The sequence below is a fragment of the Lytechinus pictus genome, chromosome 5, assembly GCF_037042905.1.
Source record: "Lytechinus pictus isolate F3 Inbred chromosome 5, Lp3.0, whole genome shotgun sequence".
Classification (NCBI taxonomy): Eukaryota; Metazoa; Echinodermata; class Echinoidea; order Temnopleuroida; family Toxopneustidae; genus Lytechinus; species Lytechinus pictus.
The window spans coordinates 51,720,053-51,732,964 of record NC_087249.1 but is presented as its reverse complement, the minus strand read 5'-3'; the positions used below and the strand labels follow the sequence as shown (position 1 = coordinate 51,732,964).

Here is a 12,912-nt window from a genome sequence, read left to right as displayed (position 1 = left end):
AATTGGCAAGAGCAAAATAAAATACAATCTACTGTGGAATCATCATCATTTTGAGGTATTCGCCGTTTGATTCAGATGAAGGGAAATGTGCTCTGTAGCACAATTGTTGTGTGAGAGAGTGTGGCAAAGAAATTGGATCAAAGAGGACTACCTGGGCCTTGGAGATTCAATACACCAGGGTTAGGCTCTCGAACAAAAGCTATTGTATTTCTATGTGTACATTGTCCTGAAGTTTGAGCATGGAACTAGAGGGAAGGGGGGGGGGGTTCTTGAGGTCTTTTCACTGTTGGGATCTTTTGTCATCTTTCTTTTCAGAGACAGATCGATGCCAAACACCACCTACACGATGACTCACCATGCTTTGCTGTGAGCAATGCTGGTGCATCTTGGGACGATTTCTCCGCGTTTTACCCCTGTTCCCTCTCTCTTTCTCATACCACTGGAGGGCCAATAAGCTAGTCACGATTCTAGGAATCGTGTACGCATCTTCTTCTGCGTTTTTCGTTTACCCTCTTGTTTGCTTGAGGAAATATTCATTTATTTGTAATGAATATTACATTTATTAATTTAGGGTTCAGACACGACTTTAATCAAACAAATAAAATTTGCAGACTTGCTCTGACAAAACTTGTTTACTTTGGGTGAGTAACGTGAAAGCAAGCATAACGTGTAGGGCCCCATACATGTACATGTATGTACTGTTTTTAAAGAGAAATGATTCAAATTGTGCATGAACATGGAATATGGTTTACAAATAACATTTAAGTGAACCTCACATGACGGTCATGAAGACAAATCCAAACATTATTAAGTGTGTTTATCAAGGCTTGTTGGGATTCTCTGCGTCAGAAAGAGATACGACAATGCTCCGGCTTGCAGATCTCTTTAAAACCATCAAGCTTGCGGCGAAGCAAAGGCTTTTATCTAATGGCTAAAAAGTCAACCAAGGTACAATGAACTATAAAGCATGGATGACAAAGAAGAACTAATGGAATGGATATTTCCCATTAGCAATCAAAATCCTCTTGACTCTATCTCATCTTTCTGTTTGCATCAACTGTCCCCACCCTTTTTATAGGTTTTTATTTCAATACCTTCATAGGCCTATACATGTAAACATTATTGAATGAATGTTCCTTTATTATCTAAATATTAACACAAATGTATTCCAAGTAAATACTTTATTATTTAATCAATGAAATTGGTAAAGCATCAAAATGGAAGGATGAGACATGAAGGATGGTTGATGATTTTAAACGAGGTTTTTTCTCTTTAAAACAGATTGCAAATCTTTCTCCTGATTAAACCCTTTTTAAGTAAACATTTCACATCATTTGACATGTTGACGGATATGAATTACAAAATGTATACATGTATATGTATATGCACAGGCCTAAAAATAACTTCAGAATTTTCTAAAAATGTACGGGGGAAAGGCTTCATTGATCACTTCATGTACAATGTGTGAAAATAACAAAATATCAGATGTACATTAATTAATTAGACCAGTAGGCCTACATATAATTGTACAAAGTTATAGTTGTACCAGCTTGCTTGTAAAGACTTCTTGTTATTTACAGCATGGTCTTTAGATAATTTGTATTCATTACCAAAAAGGGAAGTAAATGAGCATTAAACTGTAACTATGACAAAATGAATGATTCATGTAAATAGTATAAAACTATCATTTGGGGTCAGTCACCCAGAAAAACTAATTTGCTTTCATCTCATTATGCATTGATTAATCTCTTCTATGAATTCAACTTGCAGAACGCCGCTGTGCACGCTTCCTACAATGGCCTATTGATTGGAGCGTATGTAATTATAATCCCGCTGCCACTGTGCTCCTATACCTTGCTTTCATGAGCACTCTGCCCTGCCTGCCTGCCTGCTTGCTTGCCAGCCTGGTAGGCTGCGGTCACATGAAGTTCAGCTTTGAGATGCTGCATGCCCGCATACCAAATGCAAACACAATTATTGGACATGCCTCTGTCCCAGGTTACATACTGGTGCATATGGAATGTCAAGAGGTTTTTTCATGTTTTATGTACTTCATGTTGAAGGTGTCTCTGAAGCATGAATTGGTGGCAGAATGTTTTTATTTCCTGTTGTGGCATTCAATCGATGAATGTTTACCAATCGCCCAATTTCAAGGATTAATCCAATATTTGGTATTTTGGCTAATATTCATAGTTACATGTATCAAACCAGCATGGATATAAGTATTGACACCTAAAAGTACAGTATACAATGTCGTTACTTCTGCAATGTTCAGTACCATAAAAGCTTTTCAAAGTTTCAAATAAAGCAAAGCAATATCTGAATCAAACTGAATATTTCTATACAAAATTGCATTCAAAATACAGTACAAAAATGAAACAATATGATTCAAAAGGACTGTCAGCCATTTCAGTGTATCAATCAAACTTTCATCTATCATCCAAAACAAGATATATGTTTAAATGCTTCCTGTTAAATTAAAGGCCCCATAACCTGTTAAAATAGAATATAGGCCTATATTATATAATTATAAAGCCCTAAAGCCAAAACATACATGTATATGTACTGTAATTGGTTTCAAATGAACATAATATGGACACTATGTTTTGAATATAATCCATGGACTGATTTATTCAATATTGGACTTCTGATTATTGTGCCAATCAAAAACAAGGTTTCCATGGTAACAGCAAATTGACCATAATTGCAAGTCTTCACAGAATGGATGCCTGATTCTTTCTGACCTGCAGATGGTATGAATATTTCATTATTCTTTACTTATCTGTGAAACCTCACACCCACATCTAGGTAGAATTATAATGGTGTTGATCCAGATTGATTTATGTGTGCACTTGGCTCTGAATTTGTGGGGATACACACAGTACAATCCATGTGAAAAGGTAGAGACCTGGCAGGACAGTCTACCACCACAATATGCATATTGATCTCATGACACGAACCAACCAGCATCGAAAGGGAGTAGATGATTCTGATCGTGAAAATGAACTACAAATACTCGGCCTAACAAATACTTGTTCCTGGAGGCAAGTGCCCAGATACAAATATCGCAATAAATCACTTGCAGTGTGCATAGTATGTTCCTTGCACCCTATCCTACATAGTCCTGACTAGGCGTTGATGAATGGAAGCTCATACTGATGCAACATGTCAACAACTTTTAAGTTTTTTTTAAAGCATACAAAAAGACAAAAGTTCTACAAGTGAAGTGACTTCAGAAACAAGAGTAAATTTCACTTTGATATAGGCCTACACCTGTAATCCTGTACAATCCCGAATCAGCTGGATATCATTCAAAAGTGAGGTGAGGGGTAGCAATTATTAATATTATGAAAATTGCATATTATCAACAACCATATAATCAAATGTCTATCTTTAATTAAAAGTACATACACGTAATCCTAGTTTGACAATTTTGAATCTGTCATATTTCTTGTCTTCACATATATGTTTGGTCAGTGAAAGCTGATCTATGCCACCACTTTCCAAGAGTTGATCAAAGTCATGACCATCCTTCAAAGGTTGAGCAAATTCTTTCAAGTTCTTCTCAACCCAATAACACAGTCGATTTCATCTTGAGCTTCTCCTCATCGCTAATGAGCCAAGAAATGATGAGACCATTGACAAACCAAGCTGTCATTTTGCCGACAGGAAATAGCCTAAAATCAGATTAAAATGCCATTCTGCTCAAATTACACCACTCATACAGCTGCTTGGGAGATCATCTTTGCTTGGAATATTCTTTCTTCATTAACATTGCACAAATCGCAGTCAGGGTTTTTTTTTCTGAGAGTTTCCCTCATCTTAGCAGGGTACCAACATCCACGCACTTCATCAAAATTTCACGTCACTATACTTGCTCCAGTAAAATGTATGCACACTATGCTCCGACTGTCAATATGTTTGAATTATAGTTCAATACACTCAGTCAAAAATCTTTTTTCCTTTCATCTATTTCACATCACTCTTAAAATAATGTCATAAAAATTTAGGATAAATATTAAAGTGCAACACCCATCATCTTTTTTTTCTCTTTCAAACAATTTTTGCTATGATTTGTAGCTACTTTCCAAGCTCACAAAGTAAAAACTTGAAAGGAATTAATATAGACTAACCTGCATTGTCAATACTGAACCTTCCAAGCCCACTTCCATCTCGGATTGTGTAAGACACCTCTCCATCTATACCCATGTCCATATCAGCAGCAGTTATAGTCATCACTTCAGTGTCATTGATATGTCCTTCATGTACAGATCCAGTCAGCACATAGTTTTGGAAAACGGGAGCATGAGTGTTCTCATTAACATCCACGACCTCTACGACTATCCGGCAAGTTGAACTCATAGCTGGTATTCCTTCATCTCGGATGGCGACTACAATTTCGTAAAGCTGCGTCTCCTCATAGTCCAGCATTTCCACCAGGCGGAGCGTGCCATAATCAGTGTCAATGCTGAACTTTGAGGGTCCTGAATTATCAAGTCTGTAATGTACAGTTCCATTAGGAGGGTTATCAGGATCGTGAGCTTGGACACTCAGAACAGCAGCTCCTGTTGGAAGGTCTTCACGGATCTTGACTTTGTTCTCGGGGAGAAGACATCGTGGTGGATTGTCATTGATGTCATCCAGGGATACTCTGACGATGACAGAGCTAGAGAGGGGTGAATCAGAAAGATCTGTTGCCTGAACTCGAACTTCATGGATTGGAATGGTTTCTCTGTCAAGTGGCCCAGCAACGCTAAGCTCTCCAGAGATGATGTCAATGTCAAAGGAAGGAGAATCACTGATGATGCTGTAACGCACTTCTTGATTTCGACCCTCATCCCGATCAGAGGCATGAACTGCTAAAAAGTGAAGGCCTACTTCTGCATCTTCAGGAATATTGACATCATATTGATTCAGATCAAACTGGGGTGCATTGTCATTGACATCAGTCAGGGTGATGGTCAAGGGGCTCTTCCTTGTATGCTGGGGCCTACCCATGTCTGCTACCTTTACTGTTACATCATACACACTCTGAGTTTCACGATCCAGGGGCATTAGAACTTTCAATTCACCCGTTTCAAAGTCCATTTGGAAGTGGGACTTATCATTCCCATCTGAAATTGCATATAGAAGTTTTCCGTTAAAGCCATGATCCAAATCATTAGCATTGACAGTAAGGACAGTGCTGCCAACAGGTGAGTCTTCAAGAACTTCTACAGATGTCCTAAACCCAGTCTCGAATTCTGGCTCATGCACATTAGCAGAGTACAACTCTGCATAGTTGGGAGGGAGATGTTCAACCTCTTGGTTACTTGCCTGAAGTTGCTCATACAGCCCGACAATCTCCTCTGCAACATCTGTTTCCTGGCATGTCACTTTCAAACCCCTTGCATGGGCTTGAGGATTGGGGTTCGCATTGTTGGTGATTGACATGTTGGTCCTCATATAGCTGACAGAAGTTGGTCCATCTCTTGCCTCTATTCTCAAACTATAGAACAGGGGATCAGAATCTGCTACAGGGCGAGACAAAGTCAGATTTCCTGACTGAGTATTAATGCTGAATAGGTCGTTCACATTTCCACTCGTAATCCAGTATCTTGGTCTATTATCATCAAAGTCAAGGGCAGATATCAATGCAATGGCTCTCCCACTTGGAAAAGACTTGGCAATTGCCCCAACACAGTTGATCTTCTCAAACTTTGGTCTGTTGTCATTGAGATTGATGAGGTTGATGACAACTACGGCTTCTGCTTCTCTTCGGAAAGGAGCTCCCCAATCAGAAGCCCTCACTCTAAGCCTGTACTGGTGCCTCATGGTCTCATAGTCAAGAACTTTGCTAGTATTTATTGATCCAGTTTGGTGGTCTATGGTAAAGGGAACTGGATTCAAGTTGGCGATACTGTATGAAATAAAACCATTCTCTCCCAGATCTGGATCACTTGCTCGTACCACAAGGACTTGGTAATTAACCGGACGGTTCTCTTCAACTTCTACAGTATAGAGCTCTTCTTCAAAAGATGGATTGTTATCATTTGCATCTGAAAGAATGACCACTACCCTTGTATCAGCAATGGTTTGCTGTTTGGAATTACGGACTGCAACCGTGAAATCGTATTCTGGAGTAGTCTCTCTGTCAAGATCAACAGCAACTGACAGCATCCCTGTGTGAGTACCTATCGAAAATGGCAGAGATGAATCCTGGATGACATAAGAGAAACCAGTGTTGCCTATAGCGCTCCTTGGTGCAACAGGTAAAAATGGGGTGTTCACAGGCATGTGTTCACTGATAGTTGTGTTGAAGAAGTCACTGGTAAAGTAGGCCTCAAAATTCATGGCACCATCGAGGACAACACCAACCACGAGAGAAGTGGTCCTCGGAGACGATCCTCTGTCTGATGCAGCTACAGTCACGTTAAAAGCATGGGGTAGGTTGGATGTGAGAAGAGAATTAGCGATCTTCAGTTGATAGCGACCAGGTGTTGACGATGGCTCAACTATAAAGAACCCACCAGGGTCCCCGTCGATGATATCTAAAGATGCAATTTCACCATTAGCACCTCCGTCTTCATCTGTCACTCCTACAACCGCAAAGACTGTCCCTACCTCACTGTTCCTTGAAACAGTGGGTTGCTTCTCAACTCTAATCTCAGGGCTATGCTTGTTGACTTGCTCGACATATATCCTCAGCTGCACTGATGACGTCAGAGCTACTCCTCCATATGGTGTGAAACCTCTGTCTTTTGCAACAACGGTTAGAGCATAATTTGATCGCTGATCAAAGTCCAGAGGTCTAGTCAAGGACACAACACCAGTGGTTGTATGGATTGCAAACTGATCTGTCTGCTGGCGGAAACTATAATAGACCTCTCCATTGATGCCACTGTCTGAATCATGAGCCTCCACTTGAATGATGTTAGAGAATACTGGATAGTCCTCACGAACTGTTGCTGCATAGTTCCCTCTCAAGAAGAGTGGAGGTTGCTCATTAACATCCTGCACAACAATGTGCACTTCTGCTGTTGCTGAGCTTCTCTCTCCCACTGAGCTGCTCTGTGCAATGACCGTAAGATAATACTCCGGCCTTACCTCTCTGTTAACTTTCAAATTAGGACACTGGCTTTTGTTTCTACATGGTCTTGTCCTTATCCTCAAAAAAGCAAAGTCACCAACAACCTCTGGTCTGGAAGAGAAAAGGTCGCTCACATCGCTTTCCTGCAAGCTGTATCGCACAGTCACTGATGGGTCTGGCAAGTAAATGCCCATCTTCTGTTCTGTGGAGATGAATGTCCTGATGGGGGAGTTTTCTGCAATAGTGGCATTGTATATTGAACGGGTGAACTGGATGTCTTGACCGAGGACTAGGGTGAAGCCCAGCTGCAGAACCAGAAGTAGGAATGCCATTGTCCCCTTCCAGAGGTGCCACCTGACTCCCGCCATGGTGGTGCTTACTGTGGAGCTTGGCTCTGCTGCACAGCTAGCCAATGTCTCTGCAAAATGGGAGACAAAAAAGTGGGAAACAATCTATTAGTCACAAGTACATGTACATGTTGACTACAAACACAAACATCATACAATTTTTAGGTACATGCAGATGATACTGTATGTGCATAAACAATACACAATTTGTTCACAAGGCAATTAATGGACAGGGAGTGAATTAATTTCATTAAAGAAAAAAGAAACAATGAACTCCGGGGAAAATTGGCAAATATCCTTTGTAAAATGATGCAAAACAGTTCAAGTATGATCTTTGAGGAAAAAGTGCCAACATTTGTTTAATTTTGTCACACTGCCCTACTCTGCCATATGCAGAGATTCTGATCCAAATCATTAGGAATTAAATGACCTGTTGGAAAGGAGCAATGACTATAAAGTCCGATCGACCATGACAATTGTATCTGGGTCAATATCCTTTTATGGTTCCAAATAAGGCATCTGTCATCAAGAACGTAGTTATTTTCTTTTCCAACAGATAGTGTAATACTAGTACCTTGTTGTAAATTGTTTGCTGACAATGTGCTTGATGTGTACATGAATATAAAAAAATTAAACAAATTCAAATACAATGTACACCCTGTACTAATACATTGTAAATCTTTTAAATTCTTTATTTTTCAGGAAGTTACAAACCAAAAATAACTTGATACATTATTTAATCTTGTTCATAGATTTAGTCAGTGTCCTTTTTAACTTTAATAGAAAAAAAGGAGATGATTAGAGTTTATATTGATAATGTCTCATGCCAGTGCATGTACATGTAGGTACATACAGTACCACAAAATAATGCTAGTACACAACTGCGAGCAGATACAAGATACACATTTTAGCTTGAATCACTTGAGTATTTTGACAGTTCAATGAAACATAGTATTTTTCTTTTAATTAATTACTGAACAATGTTCATTCATCCGAAAACAATCTGAAAATGTTTTTCAACGCTGTTTCACACATTAATACGTTGTGGTTTTTTAAATAATTGATATTCATGCATGATGTGTATTGTGAGTCAAGACTCAATAATAGTGTGTATACTTCTGCTATAAAGAATTAAAATTTGTTGTGATTTTTTATGAAATCATATTAATAACAAAAATACAAGAGAATACAGAGCTTAACAATGGTACATTGTTGCTACGTCCTACATCAGATTCAATCTCCTAAAATGAAAACATCGTAAATGTGGTGATGATGGACAACAATTCAATTGTGACTGGGGCATTCACACACACAAAATCTGTACACGGATATTAGAAGAGAACATTGGTCAGTAGACTGTGTGCAGTACATGTATGCATAGCCATGCAGAGCCCAGAAGAACTTCAAGGGGTTTGATTTTGTTTCTTTCTTTTCAAGTGAGGGAGGGGTGATCTTCCCTGAGAATCAAGTCCTAAAGAAACTCAGAAACATCTCTATCAAGATGGGAGTGTCACTGTTTGGACTAAAGTTCATCTCTCTTTGAGATTTGGTCAATCAATTGATCAAGCATGGATCAATCCCAGTCGATCCAGCATGGTCCCATGATCATATTACCATACATTAGATTGCCAATCAATAAACAGTATTAAACCTTTCAGGATAAAACCCATCATGGAGAAACAATGTTTTAAAAGCCTACAGTGAACATTCCAAGGCCTTGTTTTAACTATATACTTGTAATTTTATACAGGGCCCTTTTTGGGGGTATTTTTCATCAGAATATTTTGATTTTGAAATAAATATTATACTGTACAACTGAATTTGATGGTGTGAATAAAGCCTAGGCAGCTGAGTGGGAAGGCCGGAGAGGAAGTCATCAATGGTTTGATTACTTCCTGCAGGGGCAGAGGGTTCCATCTCAGCCCACAAGGTCTCAATTAAAACCAGAGTTAGGTGGGTGGACGGGAGGTGCTGGCCAACAGGAACCAATATTGATTTACGAAAATATGAAAGTATTTCTGATTGATGTTTGTGTTGTTCCAAGTTGTGCCATCCATACTCAAAAATAAAAAGGTCCAAAACCTTTGTTTGAAGACAAATAGAGCAAATTTATGAAGGCCTATTTCAAAAAGCAATTGCAAATTATATTAATGTTATTAATATTAAAAACAGGTACATTTAGTTATCCTACAAGAAACTAAATTATGCAAATGTTTTTACAGAGAATGTCAACTTTTGCAATAAAAAACATGTCCTTCATGTACACCAAACCAGAAACCAAAACTAAAGGCCTCTGTTCAAAAGGGCACATTTTGATATCATTTACATATCCAGCACATATGGGGAAATTAAAAGGGGCACAAAATATATCCAAGGCAACTAAATGAGTATTATTGAGGCCTATCAATAGATAGGGCCATGGCCTTGCACTATTTGATCTAAGCCTTGTAAACCTCAGTTTGAACATGTATCACAGAATTATCATGCCTGACCTTATCATATATCACAAATAAGCTTTCATTTCATACATGTACCTTTCAGGTATTTCAAATACCGATACATGTAGGCCTACATTGTAGGCTTATGATCCAGCATTGATGATCAGCATGAAACTGTGCTACATGCATGTAGGCCCATGTTGGAGCAGAGTGCTATATATTGGTCATCATCATTTTAATTATGTTAACCTGGTAATGTCATCATGACAAGGATCATTAGCCAATCTCTACACTTCCTTGGCTGGCCCACTCAAGCATTCACTGATGAAATGCTCTAGCCCTGATACCAACATTTTATAATAGGTCTGTGCATGAATGAGCCAACGAAATAATGATGAAGAGCTTATTCTCTCAAGGGCAAGTGAAATGGAAGGAGAAATTCAAAATGACTAAACTTTTGACACAAACAAAACTATAACGGAACCCAAGAGGTCTACTTTTTATACTTTGAGTTTGGTGAATTAAAAAAAAAGATTCAAACTGTTTGAAATTACAATATAACCTACATGTACATTGTACTCTACATACATGTACATGTACACTGCAAATTTAAAGGTTCCAAATCCTGAAAGAATGTCTTTAAATCTAACTATACACTGCAGTGCTCATTGATAGCCTTTTATATAAAACAACAATGATAATTTTTCTCTACATTTGGACTGTCTTCACACAGACACCCACCTATAAAAAAAAATGTGCAGTGTAGGCCAATTCATCATGAAAATGATTAAAATATACGGAATCTCCTCTATTTGCACTTTAAAGTAAAACATTTTGTTGCAGTGTTCTTTCTCAATTATCAATTTTCACTGGGATTTGTTTACTTTTGTAGAAAGATACTAAATTAACCTTAAAAACAAAATGTGATTTTCAATCAATTTTTTTTTACTTTAAACACTTCAATTATTTATCAACAAAGCAAAAACATTTTGTACAACGTTAAAGTGAAATACAAATATCATCAAACTCAATGATGTATCATGTAGACCTACATTATTGAATCTATTCTTTAAAAAGGCAATCAAGTTCAGACTTAGTCAACATAATTTACACATAAACCTGAACAACCTACAATGTAAAAGTGACTATTCATTTAAAATCTGAAAAGAAATAAGTATAATTTAAGTTTGTAATTTTGTGAAAAGAGTTGAACTTGAAGATCCAAATATACAAAAAAAGTTTGCCTACATATATTGCAACATGGTTATGGGTCACAAGCTAGTAATATTTGTCATAATATTGAACTCGACCTTTCGATTTTCGGCAATATTGTGAAATTGGAAACCACCAATCCATGATGTATGTTGTATATATATTTTGTCATAGATCTACATTGGCATTGCCATTTACCCATTCACAAGTGCAGGCATTCATTAACAAATCGAAATTCATCACAACATTATAATAAAAAGCAATCCCAGACACAGGAATAAACATTTTATTTCAACACATCCACCCCAAGAAATATTTTGAGCAAGTTCACGTCGCATCTCGTGCGATACCCATATCCACGGTTTAGGCCTACCACCCGGCCACGGCGCACCCCGGGCTACCAGCGGTACCACCACTTCCATGTCGTGGAGTCTCCTTGCATTCTGGCACCAGATACCAGTGCGGGTCCGACATTTGGTTGTTATTAAACGGTTTGGTTTTTACAGTTGAAAAAATATATATCATGAAAACTTATCGTAAAGAATAATCCGAAATCATATCATCTTACCTTTTAAATATGATTCATCCTGTTATTTGGGAGAGTATATTCCAAATTCATATCCACAAACGTCTAACGTTAGTTATCGTCGTCTCCATCAGAATCGTGTGTTAGTAATGCAAGATACCGGCAGGTGAAATAGTGTGTTACACTTTATTACACTAGTACATATACATACAGGCGGCGTGCCACTGCATGCACATGCGTGTGGCGTCAGAACTTCTCTGGTTGGTCATTCGTCGAACGTCCAATGAGATTTCGCCTGCGAAACTTGTTTTGCGAGGAACGTCAAACTCCACCAAATTTATTTTCATCAGTGGTTTAGACTAAAAATTAATATTTCTCACCTGTTCGAAGAATGAAGATATCTCTTGTGACATTTTTTTATCGATGTTTCGTATGAATTTGGTATGAATAAAGTCAGCCCTTCCGTAGATAGAGACAGGGTGGAAGGGGGAGAGGGGTAGATCATTAAAGGGGTAATCGGGGTTGAGAATAACATAACTGTTGAAATACATAAAATAAAATTCACATTGAAAACGCTGAAAATTTGACCAAAATCTGATAACAGATAACAAAAATTATTGATTTTTTTCATTTTGGCAATAATTTGCGAAAACATATATAAATTATGCACGTCGTCATGAATAGGCCTATGGGAAAGGTTTGTTAATATCATGCCCCTTTTCTTAGTTCATTTCATACTTTGATGCATGTGAGAATAATAATCATATCTCCCTTGTAGCATTAAAGTTGCAGCAATTACTCTTTTATACATTAAATCAGTTGTCAATCCGAGATATTTTTGAATTATTCTATCATCAGCTTGTCCATTGCATTATGGACCTATTACGTAGGTCCATGGTTTTCACCGAAGGAAAAAAGTGCAAAGCTTTAAAATTTGTTATTCCTTGTGTTTACGGTGTTCTGTTTGTCTTATCTGTTCAAATCATATCATTTTCAGCCTGACGTAGCCATTTCAGGCATAGGCCTATAGCTACTATATAATAAAGAGAAACATGGCACGCCATGCATTACGCATTTCTTCAATAAAGTGGGAATAATGGATGACGGGTACGCGTATTGATTTTTCAATAGCGTGTAAAGTATCAAGCACAATGTTAGATCAACTAATGCTGTAACACAAACAACTCACTTGGGAAAATGACAAAAGAAGAGATGGGGAAACGCGTCAGATCATATTATTATTCAAACGGTGTTAAGAATTTAAATAATTGATTGACTGGTTGCATTCCTACTTGATATCGTGATGAACCGTTAACTGAC

At 37.9% G+C, this 12,912-nt stretch overlaps 1 protein-coding gene across 1 annotated transcript; it reads right to left on the bottom strand.

Moving 5' to 3' along the window:
* Positions 1 to 3,766: 3,766 nt before the first annotated feature.
* On the bottom strand, positions 3,767 to 11,851 carry LOC129261116 (protocadherin Fat 1-like). The gene is made up of 2 exons (XM_054899164.2): positions 11,635 to 11,851; positions 3,767 to 7,487 (listed from the first exon to the last, which is right to left on the bottom strand). Exon 2 carries the CDS (start codon positions 7,435 to 7,437, stop codon positions 4,129 to 4,131), a length of 3,309 nt encoding a protein of 1,102 aa, XP_054755139.2. The 5' UTR covers positions 7,438 to 7,487; positions 11,635 to 11,851; the 3' UTR covers positions 3,767 to 4,128.
* Positions 11,852 to 12,912: the final 1,061 nt, after the last annotated feature.

Bases quoted from the DNA above. Each gene is read 5' to 3' on its own strand.
- LOC129261116 (XM_054899164.2), bottom strand. From the start codon at position 7,437: ATGGCGGGAGTCAGGTGGCACCTCTGGAAGGGGACAATGGCATTCCTA.